General features: G+C 44.0%; 1 protein-coding gene across 1 annotated transcript in view; it reads right to left on the bottom strand.

Annotated features, from left to right (window-relative positions):
- Nucleotides 1-427: 427 nt before the first annotated feature.
- LOC138970935 (mucin-5AC-like) overlaps nucleotides 428-17,997 on the bottom strand; it is a 20,307-nt gene continuing 2,737 nt past the window's right edge. The window contains exons 2-3 of the mRNA XM_070343518.1: nucleotides 5,429-6,377; nucleotides 428-4,029 (exon numbers count right to left, since the gene is read on the bottom strand). Of these exons, the coding sequence (XP_070199619.1) occupies nucleotides 3,099-4,029; nucleotides 5,429-6,348 (1,851 nt within the window). The 5' untranslated portion in view covers nucleotides 6,349-6,377 and the 3' untranslated portion in view covers nucleotides 428-3,098. The remainder of the gene's footprint in view (nucleotides 4,030-5,428; nucleotides 6,378-17,997) is intronic.

Below are 17,997 nucleotides of genomic sequence, written 5' to 3'. Positions count from 1 at the left end.
ATCCAATTAAGAATGACACATTTCTGATCAAAATGCAATCAAACCTTTGCTTTCCGATTTGGTTTTTTTTATTATAGATTGCTGGTTCAGTATTCAGAAAAATGGACGTAGATGTGTTTTACCCCAGGGATGACAACTTTTAGCCTATAATCAAATGTTCATTGAAACTGTGCTTTCTATTAATTTGTCTTTTGTTTTTTTGCTGGTTGTTATTAGTTTTGTTAATTGGTGGTTGCCCAGGTGTATCAAATTAGGAGAAGTCCGGGGATGTGTCTTAATACAAAGTCTACAAACACACACACACACACACACACACACACACACACACGCACACAATCGCACAATTACTCGCACACATAAACACACGCACGCATGCAAGGGCGAGCACACACACACACACAAGAATAGCTTCACATTTCCACAGATAAACAAACTTAGCCTCAGTTTTTTCATAAATTATGCATATGAAGCAGCAAAAGCAGGTGTTTGGAAAGTGTAAATATAAAACAAAAAAGGTTTTTTGACTACAAGATCACAAATAAACCCACCATATTATTCAGCTGGCTTCTGAATAAGACCCCAGAAGCGTAGCTATCGTTCAATTTCGATACGCCTTACCTCAAGTCAAATATAATACTGTACAATGTTAGCTGATTTCCATCGTTCACTGCACACAAAGGATCACCGCAATATCACAAAAGTTCAAAAGAAACAGGATCACAGTCAGCATGACAAATAACCTTAAAGCCGAGGAGAAAACCTGCACTGCGCGCCCTATACACATTCCAAGAGGAAATTGTCTCCAGCTGCATACAAACTTTTTGAACATGTCTATTCTGTCGAAGGCAAGCCACGGTGAAAGATTGTGCATTGTATATCACGGTGACTGAAATATTAGACACTGATTCCTCGCTGAATAGCTCGGGCCTGTCACAGTGGCACGCGTGGGACTCACACACAGACACCGTGCATCAGGAAGTAGTATCCAGGACGGTCAAAGATGTGTAGGAGCTGCATTGTGTCACTTCTTTCTTTCGAAGGCCAATAGACGATGTTCGGACATATCTCTGTCGAGTTTGTATGGTTTGTGAAAGAGTGAATACCTTCGCTGTTAGCGAGACAAATAATGCACACATTCTCCTTGTCCGCGTGTTTCAAACACACCCCTCGCTAGTGACTGTCCGCGTGTTTCAAACACACCCCTCGCTAGTGACTGTCCGCGTGTTTCAAACACACCCCTCGCTAGTGACTGTCCGCGTGTTTCAAACACACCCCTCGCTAGTGATTGTCCCGTGGATTGTTTTGTCTCACTAAAAGCAAGGGCATTCACTCTTTCACAACCCGTACACACCCGACAGAGTTATTTTCGTCTATTAGTAAGTCTCAACGGTACTCATCACCAACCCGAATGTCCATGAGGGTAACCTCACAGGACTATAATTATAAAACATGATCTTATTCTTAAGCAACAAGGAATAATATGGAGCTGAAGTGAACTCTTTGACTGTGACACGCTCCACACAACCACCCACCGCACGGAGGAAGGGCAGAATGGCCAATGTGAAACAGCAAACGAGACTCGGCACGGCAAATCTCCTGGGTTTGGTGTTCATGAGAAAGTGCCCAATAGGGGGGAAACTTGACGAAGCGCTATTCGGAGTGGTTGAAATCATCGCAAATCTCCTGGGTGTGGTGTTCACGCGAAAGTGTCCAACTTGTTAGAAACGAAGCGCTGGTTTGGAGTGGTTGATATCACAAACAAACCTTAATTTCAACCAGTCCGACACATCGCTGGATCCCCGCACAGTGGGCATTTTGTCATGCACGCCGCCTCCTAGGAGAAAGCACACCATGGATAGAAATGGATGACGGTCAAAGCTGCTCAGTAGCTTGTGTCTCTCCCCCGAATGACTCTCCCGATCAAGGGATTGGACAGGTCTGAACAGCCCATTGGTCGCCGTACAATAAATAACGCGACATAAAACTGTTTGAATCTTACCAACAACAACAACATCGCCAAATTGGGACCTAAAGCGAGAATACTTCGCAAAAAAAAAAAAAAAAGAGAAGAAAGCTCATTCAAGATATAAAGAAGAAAATAGCACGTGTACATGTGCTATTACTTAACGACGTGCGCTAACAAAAAGAAAAAAAGAAGCTTGTAGCGAAGTGAACGTGCAGAATATGGAAGACTATAGTTTAAGTTTTATAAGGTTCATTTGCAAATTCAAGCTGATCGATCTTAAACCTAGAAACATCATGACAAAACAAGCTCACACACACACACACACACACACACACACACACACACACACACACACACACACACACACACACACACACACACAATGGGTCAAACTTATTCAAAATAATTGCTGAAAAAATTCGAGCAGTTACCTTCCATAAGGAGCTGGCCCCAAAACGACCACACTCAATGCAATGTGCAGCGTCATAAATCAAATTTAAAACAGCACCCTGTCTTTCTTTCACTGCGCATTAATCTACTTTAACTGCCTAAAGTTAGTCGTTACGCGCGACGCCTCAGACCGAGCAGTTCACCACTGCAATCACAGTGAGCTTACTACAGCGCAACCACCAGAGCTAGACAAAAGATTGCAACGCGCGGAGCCGTGTCCTACTTTCACTGCCCAACGACTGCCATTGCAGTGACACCACAGAATTAGTAGAGCAACACTGTTCTATTCAGTCCTCACAACAACAACAGCTGTGATTGATCACAGAGATCGAGTTAAGTACAACGCGACCATCGGAACTGGACGAAATATCGGAGCCCTGTCCTATGTTGACTGCCCAACGATAGTCATTGCAGTGACACCTCAGAATTTGCAGTGCAACACTGTACTATTCATTCCTCACAACAACAACAACAGCAGTGATTGATCACAGAGAGCTGAACCAGATACGACCACAAGAGCTGGACGAGTGATAGGAACCCGCAGAGCCTAGTCAGATTTAGTAGTGCAACACTGTACTGCAGTCCTCACAACAACAACAACAACAACAACAACAACAACAACAACAACAACAACAACAACAACAACAACAACAACAACAACAACAACAACAACAGTGATTGATCACAGAGAGCTGAGCACAACACGACCACCAGAACTGGACGATAGGTTGGAACGCGCAGAGCCCGAACGACGTCGTCGGAAAATGGAGGAGCGAAACGAATTGGGTCGGGTAAAGGTCATGGCTCGTCTCGGGGTGTGGAAACTGGGACTCAGCTCCAAGTACCCTTCGTTGGGCGGCTCGATTCTCACCAGAAGCTTTTCCAGTCTCCGGTATCTGGTATCTTCCACTGTCCTGTTATCGAAGACCCCGTTCTTCGCGAGCTTGCCTTTGCCTTTGCCTTTGCCAGCACCCTTTTTAGCGTGTTGAGCGGGCTGGGGGTAGGAGTGAAAGAGACGCGTCAGTCCCTGCTTGTTGCTGTCCACGTGGAGCACCATTTTGACCGCATGCGCAGGCTGCCCGGATGTGACGTGGATTTCCGGAAGTGTGTGGCTGTTGGTGTGGGTGTTGTGCCCTCCTCCTCCTCCTCTCTCTCCGCGACCTTGGTGTTGGCGGTACGCAGCGGCAGTGTGTGCGGCACGTGTATCGCTGGTTTGAGGGTTTTGGAGAGCGAAGCCAAAACTTGTGCTGGCACCGTAGCGATCTTGAGGCACAGCAGGTAACGGAGGAGGAAGAGGGGATACACAATCTGTTTCTTCACCATTCTCCGCCATTTTTTCTTTGGCACCCTTCTCGCTGGCAGGATCAGCCACAGTCTTTTCATCTCCTGGTGTCTTCTCCTCTGTGTGTGTGTGCTTTGTTTCCGCAGTGTCTTGCTCCTGCGGCTTTTCGCTGGGTGGGTTTCGTTCAAAGCGCGGAGTGCCCGCGTGAGATAGTGCAATGATGGTGGTGTTCATTCTGGGAGGCGTCACGTGTTCCGGCATCACGTCGTCCACGTGCAACACCGTGTCGGCAACATGGCGTTGCTTCTGCATCCGGGTCAGGAGGAAAGAACTGCAAAGACAAGACCGTCAGAAAATGTTAAGCTCAAGACCCAAAAACCTCACACAAGCTGATTCAACACGTACAATCAATTGTGATGCATGCCCGTAATATTCCGAACATATTACACCCAAAACTAGCCAGTTTAACACTCAATTGCGATGCATTCCCGTAATAACCCGAACATATTGCAACTAAAACTGGCCAGTTCAACACTCAATTGCGATGCATGGCATGTCCATAATGACAGAAGCAGAAGTATTTCACCCCAAAAACAACCCAGTTCAACACTCACTTGCAATGCATGTACATCATGACCTGAACTTGTTTCACCCCAAACACTCACTTGCGATGTATGGCATACCTATAATGACCTGAACATATTTCACCCCAAACACTCACTTGCGATGTATGACATACCTATAATGACCTGAACATATTTCGATCACCCCAAACACTCACTTGCGATGTATGGCATACCTATAATGACCTGAACATATTTTACCCCAAACACTCACTTGCGATGTATGGCATACCTATAATGACCTGAACATATTTCACCCCAAACACTCACTTGCGATGTATGGCATACCTATAATGACCTGAACATATTTCACCCCAAACACTCACTTGCGATGTATGGCATACCTATAATGACCTGAACATATTTCACCCCAAACACTCACTTGCGATGTATGGCATACCTATAATGACCTGAACATTTTTCACCCCAAACACTCACTTGCGATGCATTCTTTCTTTCTTTATTTTGGTGTTTAACGTCGTTTTCAACCACGAAGGTTATATCGCGACGGGGAAAGGGGGGAGAGGGGATAGAGCCACTTGTCAATTGTTTCTTGTTCACAAAAGCACTAATCAAAAATTTGCTCCAGGGGCTTGCAACGTAGTACAATATATTACCTTACTGGGAGAATGCAAGTTTCCAGTACAAAGGACTTAACATTTCTTACATACTGCTTGACTAAAATCTTTACAAAAATTGACTATATTCTATACAAGAAACACTTAACAAGGGTAAAAGGAGAAACAGAATCCGTTAGTCGGCTCTTACGACATGCTGGGGAGCATCGGGTAAATTCTTCCCCCTAACCCGCGGGGGGTACTTGCGATGCATGGCATACCTATAATGACCTGAACATGTTTCACCCCAAACACTCACTTGCGATGCATGTCAATAGTGAACATATTTCAACCCAAAACAAGCCAGTCAAACACTCACTTTCGATGCATGGCATGTCCATAATAACATGTACATATTTGAAGCCATTTTTAACACTCACTTGCGATGCATGTACATAATGAACTGAACACATTTCAAGCCAGTTAATCACTCACTTGCGATGCAAGTCTAAAATGGCCTGCATACATTTCAAGCCAGTTCAACACTCACTTGCGGTGCATGTCCATAATCTTGCCCATCTTGCGCTGCGCCGACAGGAGGCCGGACACCTTGACGTCCAGCATCTGCTGCTGCATCACGTTGTCGTACAGCAGGACGCGGCCGATGCACGTCTTGGGCAGCAGGCGGGACTGTTGCCACTGTCGTCTGCCGTAGTTGGGCATGATGCGAGGTGGACGGTGCATGTAGTTCAAATCCTGCGTGTGCGTCTTGGAGGGCAGGGGTGGGGGGCCGCTGGGCGCCGAGGCGGGCGGGGTAGGGTTTCCGTTTTGGGCGGTGGTGGCGTTGGGTGTGTTGGGGTTGCTGGAATTGGGTGCAGAGTTGGACTTGGGTGTGTTTGGGTTGGTGGTTTGGGTTGCATGGTTGGGTGAGTTTGGGTTGGTGGTTTGGGTTGCATGGTTGGGTGAGTTTGGGTTGGTGGTTTGGGTTGCATGGTTGGGTGAGTTTGGGTTGGTGGTTTGGGTTGCATGGTTGGGTGAGTTTGGGTTGGTGGTTTGGGTTGCATGGTTGGGTGAGTTTGGTTTGCTGTGTTTGGTTGCGGAGTTGGGTTTGGGTGTGTTGGAGTTGCTGTTTTTGGCTGCATTGTTGGGTTTCTTTGGTTTTCTGGTTTGGGCTGCGGAGTTGGGGTTGCTTGTTTTGGCTGAAAGGTTGGGTGTGTTAGGCTGACTATTTTTTGGTGGAGAGTTGGGTTTGGGTGTGGGGGGCTTGCTGCTTTTGGCTGCTTGGGTGGAAGATTGTCGTGCCATTTGTTGCTGGTCGAGATTGGGGTAGGGTGTGTGGGGGGTACAGGATATATTGGGGTTGCTGGATCTGACTCCAGGGGCGGTGGAGGATGAGGAAGAGGAGGAGTGCCGCGAGGTCTTTTGTTGCGGCCCTAGTCCCGGACTGGTGGGGGGTGACTTGTCAGACATGGCGTTAGTGCTGCTGTTTCAACTGTGTTCTGCAAACATACCGTCACACAAAGAAGATATATCTATAGTTTGTTAATAAATCGTTGGGAATGTTGCCTCTGATTTCAAACAAGTTGTATATGTTCATAACATACAAAAGTCACAGCATATTGCATATCACTGTAAAGGTTATTAAGTGCTCAATGTGAAAACCACGTTCGTTTGAGAATCATCTCCCTTTGGCTCAGACGACAGTTATTGCCCTTGGTTGCAAATTAAGGCTATTTTGACACAACTTCAAATGGAGCAATTATAACATAAAAGGTTGCAATTACAGCATAAGAAATCTTGTTCGGTGGGGAAGCATACTTTTTAAGCCGATTTTGTGAAAACACGCACGCATGATACAATTACAAAATAAGAGCCAGGTGATCCATATTTTCGTCTAACAATGACCACGGCGCCCTGGCAAGTCCAGGAAACTGAGTCGTCAGTCGGTGGATCCAGCAGGGTTAGAAAGGGTAGCAGTATGCAAGATAATAATTTCTACTGAAAAAAACCCGGTCAAAGCGGGGAAAAAATTCCACTACTTCGTCAAATTCACTGAGTGCGATGACATACAGAAAGCCTTTTTGCTCATCCACTGTAATCTTCAGAGTCCGTATTTGTGCAAATATATGATTATAAATAAAAGTTCCCGATGTGTTTTCCGTAATGTTGTCAGCATTATACCCACCAAATATACCTGTCAGTTCGTATTAAGACCAAATTCAAAATATCGTCCTCCAGCAGGGGAAAGTAAAAAGCTTCACCAGTAAGAAGCAAATTACATGAAAATCCCTGGCAAAATGTTAACATAAAACTTTATTTTCAAATCCTGATACAACGCCCTTTCTCATAGAATAAATTGTACAAAAAACTACCCCGGATTTCCTGTAGCGCGATAAGCCAAAATAGATCATAACACTAAAATATCAGCACATCTAACGGGATAAGCCCAGTCAAAAAAAAAAAATGTTTTCATGTAATAGCACGAACAAAATTACATTCTCTGCAATGGTTGGTTTTTACTCGACCACTTCACAACAAATTGCAAAACATTATCATCAAACAGAAAATATTACCCGAAGCTGTTTTTACTTCACTTGTTGTGACACTACTGAATTTCGCACACATGCGGTCGTTGTTAAACTAAAATTAGGAAAGACGAGATACAGTTATATTAATCAATTGTGTGAGTAGAGAAAATAGTGTTATTTCATTATATACCAAGAACATCTCTGTGCTGTTTATATTACAGTTACTACAAGCGAAATACTCATTCTCAATAATCATTAGACAACCTGTATAATACTGTCCTCCCCGCCTATACTGTGCAGTACTTCAAGTGCGTTCTGCTAAATGTCGTTCCTGAATTAATGGAGCATACTGACATTGGTATCGCTACGCAATAAATCAAACACAATTTCACACTTAGCAAATGAAGTAGCCTAGGCTGGTGAATGTTGACACGTATTTAAGTATTTAGTTCTGTTCGCGCGCGCGCGCACGTGTGTGTGTGTGTGGGGGGGGATGTTCGCGCGTGTGTGTTCGCGCGCGTGTGTGTGTGTGTGTGTGTGTGTGTGTCTCTCTCTCTCTCTCTCTCTCTCTCTCTCTCTCTCTCTCTTACACACACACACACACACCGTGACACACTCACACGCACACACGTACAAGCACAAACAGAGAAACAGACACACACAGAGACGGTGACCGCATAAAAGACTTGACAACACGTATACTGTTCGTTGATCAAACATTCAAAACCATAAAATATAAGGAACCAAGTAAACGTGCTGAAAGACTCACTTTGATTTGCCATTTCGCGAGGACAAAAGTATTCCACCCCAACACGGTGACACGTACCCAAAGATCAACACAACCACGCCTAACAGTTTACAGTCAGTCGCGTGCACAATGTCTGAAAATGAGACTGTAATCATATAGCACGGTTCAGAATTCTCCACTGGAACCGCAGAGAGTGAAAACCCCTTATTGACCTTTTGGGGTCAAACCACAGGCGCTTGAACGGTTTTATTTAGAAGAAAAAAATCCTTTTTAATTTATCTTTATTTTTATTTTCATTCAGTTTAAAAGTGTAAACTTGTCCTCCTTGAGAACATGTACGCAATTCTGCTCTGGTATCCCGGTGTCTTTGGTTGATGTGTGTGTGCACGCGCACGTGTGTCTGTGTTTTATGTTATTTTATATTTCGTGTTTGGAAGGGGGGGTTGAGGGTTTAAACTGGTCAATTTCAAGTGCCTGCGTGTCATCTACACGGCGTACTTACCCCCTCAAGGGACCGGCACGGTTGGCCTAGTGGTAAGGCGTCCGCCCCGTGATCGGGAAGTCGTGGGTTCGAAACCCGGCCGGGTCATACCTAAGACTTTAAAATTGGCAATCTAGTGGCTGCTCCGCCTGGCGTCTGGCATTATGGGGTTAGTGCCAGGACTGGTTGGTCCGGTGTCAGAATAATGTGACTGGGTGAGACATGAAGCCTGTGCTGCGACTTCTGTCTTGTGTGTGGCGCACGTTATATGTCAAAGCAGCACCGCCCTCCTGATATGGCCCTTCATGGTCGGCTGGGCGTTAAGCAAACAAACAAACAAACAAACCCCCTCAAGGCTAGCTATATATACACTTTAACATGGACCCTTACTTGCTAACCAAACCCTCTTGACCGGACAATAATAGGAAGCTCTTCACCAGTGATTGAGAAACGCGCAGGCCGGGGAGATAGTGCTAAGCCGTGTACACTAGATACGGGTGGACGGTGGAGGGTGGAGTAAGGGGGGTGGTGCCAAGGTAAAACGGCTCACCTGCCATTTGAACCTCGACATTTCACTTCTGACTTATGAGAGTGAGGGAGAGAGAGAGAGAGAGAGAGAGAGAGAGAGAGAGAGAGAGAGAGGGAGAGAGAGAGAGAGAGAGAGAGGCGGGGGGGGGGGGGGGGAGAGAAACAGAGACAGGGAAGAGAGAGAGGGGGGGAGACAGAGACAGGGAAGAGAGACACAGAGAGACAGAGAGAGACGGAGACAGAGAGCTTGTTTGATATTAATATGCATTATGATTTGACTTTATTATGCGTTTAGCCTCTCGTAATTCAAATAATTCTAAAATACAAATTCCACTGGGGAAATCGACTGACACACACACACACAAAAGTGCAACCCCGCACAGCGGAAAACAGCTCTGAAAGTATTAACTGCAGTAATTGTCCAAATGACGGTGTGTTCCTGTCCCAAAGAAAAACCTTGAAAGACCCGTGGTCAGTTTACACGATCAGTTTAAACAAGGAGAAAGCCACCTTTGATTTGAAGATTTGGTTTGCAAGGTACGTACAGCTAGTCCTTCCCATGTGAACAAGTTGGCTAACAATGTCCGATCTGGCCAGGCTTTCTTCCACTTGGTCACACATCAAAACTCAACACCCTGACTGCTTCCTGTGCACTGTGAGATTTGTTTTTCATTAGGCCAACAAACAAAAAATAGTCTGTTTACGGTATCCCGACCGACCCTATTTTTTTGGCGCGACCCTAGATTTTTTTTTGGCATTTGGGGGGGGGGGAATTTTTTTTTTTTTAAATTAAAAAAAAAATCTTTGTTTTTTGGCAAAATAACTTAAAAATATGTTTTTTGGGGAAAAAATAAAAAAAAATAAAAAAAATCCCGACCTACCGACCCTATTTTTTGGGGGGGGCCTATGTTACCGTAAACAGATTTTTTTTTTTTTTTGGGCCTTATAGTGCTTGTCAAGAAATTAATTCATCAAAAAATCCCACTCCGCGCAGAAAACGATCAGCCTTTTGATTGTTGGTAGGTATCCAAGTGGAGGGATGCTATTATCCCACGTACAAGGCCGGTGTAACACGAGAAAATTACTCCCACGAGATTTTTACTCCGGAGTAAACATTTCGTACAAAAAATTTACTCCCTTTACGAAAAAAGCACTCCCCCATTTCACGAGAAAATTACTCCCCAAGACAGGTGAGTTCCGAGTAAACATTTCGTACAAAAATGTTACTCCCCTGACGAATAAATAACGAATAAATTACTTCACCCCAACACAAGCAATTTAACTTCCCATGCCAGGTGTGCGAAATGTTTACTCCCTTGTCCCCTGTTAGTCTTGGTGGTGGAAGGGGTGGAAGGAGGGTAGCGCGACATTCGTGTGCGCGAGATCACTTATTGGCATTATCCCTTCGCCCGCATCCCATTTTTGCGTACGAGATTTTTACTAAAATTTCGTGGAGGGAGTAATTTTTTCGTGCCTTGGGGAGTTCTTTTCTTGTACAAAAAGTGTACTCGGAGTAAGAATTTCGTACGAAATATTTACTCCGGAGTAAATTTTTCGTGGAGTAAAAATGTCGTGTTACACCGGGCAGGTCTGAAAAGTTGAACGTCATAATTGCTAACACGAGAAGGACTATGCCTTTAAATCTTTGAATTTCCTATTGTGAGCAGTGTCAGAACAGGTGTGGTAGTCAACTGACAGAATGATGAACGAAGTGTCAGTGTTTGATGTAGTATTTGAAGTTGAGAATTGTCTTGTGTTTGTCTTCACTTAGACACGTGCGATGTTTTTTCGCGTCGATAATAACAGTTGTGTAAATGTTAGCAACCACGTACTACAAATTACAGGGATAGACCTGATTGTAAACAGCTTTAAGCATGGAGTTTACCATGTGAGCTGAAAAAGGAAACAAACTTGCATCGGTATCGAATAGCATTAACTACTAAAGAGACGATAAATATGATAAGCAACCAACAAACGTAAAACAAATAAAGTATACATTCTTGACCTTCACTTAATATTCCCTCTTGTTCTGTAAGTTTGCACAGAAATGTATCCAGGTGGTAGGTCGTGTTGTCAGTTCGGGTGAAAGTTATTTTTACCTGGAGTCTAAGTCTGCCCATTGGCCTCTAGTTGTGTTTACATACGTGTGTTTGCAGGTATGTAAAGTACACACATACTCCCTCCCCGAGTCTCTTCCGGTCTCTCTTTGTCTCTTTCTCTGTCTCTCTATGTCTTTCTATTTTACATACACATACACCCACACACACACACAAACTCACACACACACATACACACACACACACACATACACACACACACTCACACATTGACACACACACACACACACATACATACACACACACACACACACACACACACACACACACACACACACACACACACACACACACACACTCAAGCAAGCATACGCAAAAACACTCACGAATGCAGGAACACACACACACACACACACACACACACACACACACACAAACACACACACACGCACTTTTTATTAACTGCAAATGATCATCTCAACATATTCAACGCCCTAACTTATCAGGTTATTACAAGCTTTTTTTTTTATACACTATACAGAAAATCTTGCCTGCAAAACACAAAGCACAGACTGCATTCAACTCTTTGATCCGTTTGAAATCCTATATTTTTCGTTTCCGTTTCATTCTCATTCCATAGCTATTGCACACAGTTCTGACAACATGAATATATTGTTGTTCGGTCGTCACAGCAGCGAGTTTGACCCTTGTCGACTTTACATTGTTCGCTTTGACAAAAAAATGTCTTATGAAATATTACACAAGGGATAAAATGCATTGGGGGCAATATTTTCCACTCGTATTAAAGGGGGGTAGGGCAATCTGTGTCATAAATTGTAAGCATTTTCACTAGGTGTGCGAGGATACAGTGCCCCATTTTCGAACCTGTGAAGGGTTTTATGTATTAGGTGCATTACTATTCTGCAGAATGATTGCAATACCAAATGTTACAGTGTTGATTGGAACGTTAATATGAGAGAGGTGGAACTAGAACTAAGGGTAGGCCGATGGCCTCGCAATTAAACTTTCGTATTATATTCTCTCTCTCTCTCTCTCTCTCTCTCTCTCTCTCTCTCTCTCTCTCTCTCTCTCTCTCTCTCTCTCTCTCTCTCTCTCTCTCTCTCTCTCTCTCTCTCTCCGTCTCTCTCTCTCTCTCTCTCTCTCTCTCTCTCTCTTTAAAAGACAGCTCCGAAAGCACCTCTCTAACGACTAAGTCGGTGTACACTTTGTGCGAGTGTGTGTGAGGATGTGTAAAAGAGAAAGTGTATAGTATGCCTCCATTAACAAGCACACTTTTGAATTTTGAATTTTTATTTTGTTATACCTTTCCCCATTGTTTTTATTTTTATTTTATAAACTCTTCATATTTGTTCTTTGTTTCATGTGTGTATTATAGTAGGGACTAGCTGTAAGAAAGGACCTTATGGACCTAATGCTATCATCCCTCGGTAATAAAGTTTTCGAGTTCGAGTTCGAGTTCGAGTTCGAGTTCTCTCTATCTGTCTTCCATCAAAGCATCAGACAGCAGACAGCGGGTACTGAAAATTTGGCGTACAACAAACAAGGCCGAGGGGAAGCCGAAAGCGGTGCCTGACACGTGTGAAGGCAAGTTTTGTCTGTTTTCTGGGTATTGTTTAGTTTATACTGATTCAGCGATGACTTTGTTTCTCGATGCATAAAAAGTCAGGGAGCGATTGATATTTGCCCGTAAATAGCCTTCAAAGCTGAAAATGTCGGCGATCGAGCACCGGAAATGGCTGTTCGATGGGTTTTGCAAGTAGAAATGTGCTTTATTTCACCAAATCAGCTTGTATTTGGTACATAGTCTCTAGTTTTTATGAATGAGTTTTTTAATTAAATCTTTATCCTTGCAAAATAAAGTTCTCTCTCTCATAGTTTTGTTTTGGCCTGTTGGCAAGTCTTCTCTCACTCGTTGAAATAATAGAAAACTTTTGACAACACATGGTACCCGGGGGGGGGGGGGGGGTGAGTGAGCGCAAGGGCAGCTGATGGCGGTGCCATTTGATGTCTGATTCGATCGTGGGGATGCATCGGCCGTAGTTTGGGAAGGGGGGGGGGGGGGGTAGCAGCAGATGTTGCCGGGAAGCGCCGTTTTGCGCTCTGTGTCTCTGCCCGGTTTTGGGGAGGGGGTGGGGGGGAGGGGGGAGCTATTAGCGGATGCCCCTTCATGTCTACTCACCGGGGAGGGGGAGGGGTGTGCCACGGCAAGGATTTGTACGCCTTGAAAGAAAGGGTGAGAGGGCAGCCGCGGACTCTGCCCCTGGTAACTTTGCCGGCCAGCCGACTAATATATAAAGAGGAAACTCTCCAAAGTGATCGATGGCAGCATAGTACATGTAGCTCCAAAAGTAAAATTACTCATTTCATTGATGTCTGATACAAGCACATGTTAAGACAAGCAATTGTAATATACCTGTGAGTCTTAGTAATATCCACATATTATACATTTACTAAAATCTCCAGAAGTTACAAATATCTGTGATAATATACTGTAAATGTATGTGCATTTCCTGTAGCCGTTTCTGTTTATTTTTTAGATCATGCAAAAAAATGGGTTTTACAAGGAGCAAGATCCGAGAAAACCACCGGCAAATACACCCTGGTGCATTCTCTGTAGTCAGGCAAACCTGACGCCCACAAGAAGTGGACCTACATGTTTGAAAAAACAACAACACTTTTGTGGGTTGAATTAGATACTTTCTGTTGCAGTTATAGAAGTAAATATTCCTTTTGGATAATTTTCCTGATTGCATAACAGCCTCAAACCTTAGAAATATTCATAGTTGTGCGTTTATATAGGTAATTCCGCATTGATATTTATACATGTCATTGGTAATTAGTAAATTATCAATGTGGAAGCACAAGTTTCTGGCCACCACATGAATGGGAGTGCTGTGTTAACATTTTTTGTATTGCAAACTTCTTTGCACATTTGTGGCACTCAAAAGGCCTTTCATCTGAGTGTTTGTTCTTGTGGTGTATTTCGAGCAACTTTGGTCGTTTGAACGTTTTAAGGTACCCTGGTTCTGTACACACCACGGGTTCACCTTGGTAGTGCACTTGCCTTATATATCTCTTTAGATTTTTTCCATAGCTAGGCGAACGAATTGCCACAATGGCCGGAGCAGCGGATCCGGATGGACCTGGCACAGGTCCATCTACTTCTTCCTCCACCTCCTCTGCCACAAGAACCATTTCTTCGTCTTCAGACTGCATCTGTATAAACAGATGCTCCAAACCCATTAGAATGAGTGTGTGTGTGTGTGTGTGTGTGTGTGTGTGTGTGTGTGTGTGTGTGTGTGTGTGTGTGTGTGTGTGTGTGTGTGTGTATGTATGGGTGTGTATGTGCGTGTGTGCGTACGTGCGTGTGTGTGTGGGTGTACACGAGAGACAGCTATTTGGCTTAGTGTGTGTGCCGTTATCTAAGGGCAACAGGGTATGTGTGCTTCTAAGTTGATCACTATTTACATTGACAATGATGCACAGAACAACCCCCCGCGGGTTAGGGGGAAGAATTTACCCGATGCTCCCCAGCATGTCGTAAGAGGCGACTAACGGATTCTGTTTCTCCTTTTACCCTTGTTAAGTGTTTCTTGTATAAAAAATAGTCGATGTTTGTAAAGATTTTAGTCATGCAGTATGTAAGAAATGTTAAGTCCTTTGTACTGGAAACTTGCATTCTCCCAGTAAGGTCATATATTGTACTACGTTGCAAGCCCCTGGAGCAATTTTTTGATTAGTGCTTTTGTGAACAAGAAACAATTAACAAGTGGCTCTATCCCATCTCCGCCCTTTCCCCGTCGCGATATAACCTTGAACGGTTGAAAACGACGTTAAACACCAAATAAAGAAAGAAAGAAAGATGCACAGAACAGTTTTGCTGCACTGTACAGATGTACGCTTTTCTGAAATTTCGTTCACACGTGCCGCGTCTGCTATCCAGTTCGCGGTAGGATTAAAATACCAAACCGATGTCAAATACGAGCTGATTTGGTGAAATAAAGCACATTTCTACTTGCGAAACCCATCAAACAGCCATTAGGCTAAGCGAGAGAGTTCTCGTGATTGTTTTAATTAAAAAACTCATTCATAAAAACTAGAGACTATGTTTCTGATCAAAACGAATGATTAATCTGCTGTATCATTCGCTTGTCGGAAAGCTCCGCCTACGCGCATCTCTCAAATATGACCTTCTCTTGTCTACTGGCTCGGAAGATTTATTCTACTCCCAAATAGCACTTTTTTGCACCTCTTATGACTCCTTCGTCCTCTAGAATCCCGTACCCATACCAACTACGAGCTGATTTGGTGAAATAAAGCACAGTTCTACTTGCAAAACCCATCGAACAGCCATTTCCCTCGATCGCCGACATTTTCAGCTTTGAAGGCTATTTACGGGCAAATAGCAATCGCTCCCTGACTTTTTATGCATCGAGAAACAAATTAAGTCATCGCTGAATCAGTAGCTTACCTTAAATCCCGACATAAATCAAACAATACCTAGAAAACAGACAAAACTTGCCTTCACACGTGTTAGGCGCCGCCTTCGGCTTCCGCTCGGCCTTTGACCGGTTATCCCCCGTGAGGGAGCAAACGTAAACTTTGACCCCTAACCTTTGAACTGCGCACAAAACGCTGAAGTCACCACATAAAAAAGTACCGATAACCACTAACACTAACACTCACACTGTACACTTAACGAGTCTATTATCGTACAAGCAGCGTGGTAGCATCGTGGTGAGATCAGTCTCTGTGGTCGTGATAAAACCAACATCAGGTCCGTTCATCTTCGAAGGTGGGTGATAATCGCCGTCAAAATCCAGCACATGGCAAATAAAAACAACTACATCAAGACTGTACTGTGCCACGACCAGGCTACGCTGGTTTTGTGCAATTCAAAATAAGCGTTGGGAGAGCGTGCAGCTTCCCGATCTAGCCGATCCCACTCCGACCAAACCACGCTCATGGAGATCCTCCCACGTTTGGCCCACGTTTGGCCCACGCTCTGGATTTTGACGGCGATATGCCCCGATTTGATAACTTTTTCAGATCGACGTGATCGGCAAGGTCGTGGTAAGGACGTATAGCGCTGTGTGACGGGGCCCTTAAGGCTGGTGTACGGTTGCATGTAAAGCATTAATTATTTTCTATGTTTGTTCTTTCACACACACACACACACACACACACACACACACACACACACACACACACACACACACACACACACACACACACACACACACACACACACACACACACACACAGCCTCCGTTTACAATATTCTCCATACCCTTTCTTCCCCTCCTGCTCCCCACCCATCCCCTCCCCCACCCTCTCCAGCCCCAAGGTATAACAATCCAAACAATCAGATCAAGCTCTCTTCTTTTTTTTCTCCTTTTTACATTTAGTCAAGTTTTGACTAAATGTTTTAACATAGAGGGGGGAATCGAGACGAGGGTCGTGGTGTATGTGTGTGTGTGTGTGTGTGTGTGTGTGTGTGTGTGTGTGTGTGTGCGTGTGTGTGTGTGTGTATGTGTCTGTGTGTGTCTGTGTGTCTGTGTGTCTGTCTGTGCGTGTGTGTGTGTAGAGCGATTCAGACCAAACTACTGGACCGATCTTTATTAAATTTGACATGAGAGTTCCTGGGAATGATATCCCCGGACGTTTTTTTTTCGATAAATACTTTTGATGACGTCATATCCGGCTTTTTGTAATGGTTGAGGCGGCACTGTCACACCCTCATTTTTCAATCAAATTGATTGAAATTTTTGTAAAGCAATCTTCGACGAAGGCCGGACTTCGGTATTGCATTTCGGCTTGGTGGCTTAAAAATTAATTAATGACTTTGGTCATTAAAAATCTGAAAATTGTAATAAAATTTGTTTTACATAAAACGATCCAAATTTACGTTCATCTTATTTTACATCATTTCCTGATTCCAAAAACATATAAATATGTCATATTTGGATTAAAAACAAGCTCTGAAAATTAAAAATATAAAAATTATGATCAAAATTAAATTTCCGAAATCGATTTAAAAACAAATTGTATCTTATTCCTTGTCGGTTCCTGATTCCAAAAACATATAGATATGATATGTTTGGATTAAAAACACGCTCAGAAAGTTAAAACGAAGAGAGGTACAGAAAAGCGTGCTATGCCAGCACAGCGAAACCACTACCGCGCTGAACAGGCTCGTCAGTTTTACTCCGTTATGCACAACCGGCTGACTACGGTCATTGTGAAAAAATGCAGTGCGTTCAGTTTCATTCTGTGAGTTCCACAGCTTGACTAAATGTAGCAATTTCGCCTTACGCGACTTGGCTTTTTTACTCGCGATCAGCACCGGAAGATGTGTGCAAAGCAGAAAAGAACAGCAAAGAAGCTTATTGATCCCTCATACCTGACATCTGTGCAGGGGGTGTTTTGGTCTGAGATCCTCTCAGACCTTTCGTGGCAACGCTCTTCGACCCAAGATCAAAAACACACAGTCAGCGTCTGCTACGACATTCTGCTGATAAGTAGTCTGCTGGACACTAATAAATTCTTCGGCAAAAATAAACATAGAATGTTTGTTTCCGATGACAAGGCCAAAAACACTAGGGTCGGTAGGTCGTTCACTCTCGTGACAACACTCAGCGACCCCAGATCAAAAACACTAGGGTCGGTAGGTCGTTCACTCTCGTGGCAACACTCAGCGACCCCAGATCAAAAACACTAGGGTCGGTAGGTCGTTCACTCTCGTGGCAACACTCA

Source organism: Littorina saxatilis, linkage group LG7, assembly GCF_037325665.1.
Source record: "Littorina saxatilis isolate snail1 linkage group LG7, US_GU_Lsax_2.0, whole genome shotgun sequence".
Taxonomy (NCBI): Eukaryota; Metazoa; Mollusca; class Gastropoda; order Littorinimorpha; family Littorinidae; genus Littorina; species Littorina saxatilis.
This window is presented reverse-complemented; position numbering and strand designations above follow the sequence as displayed.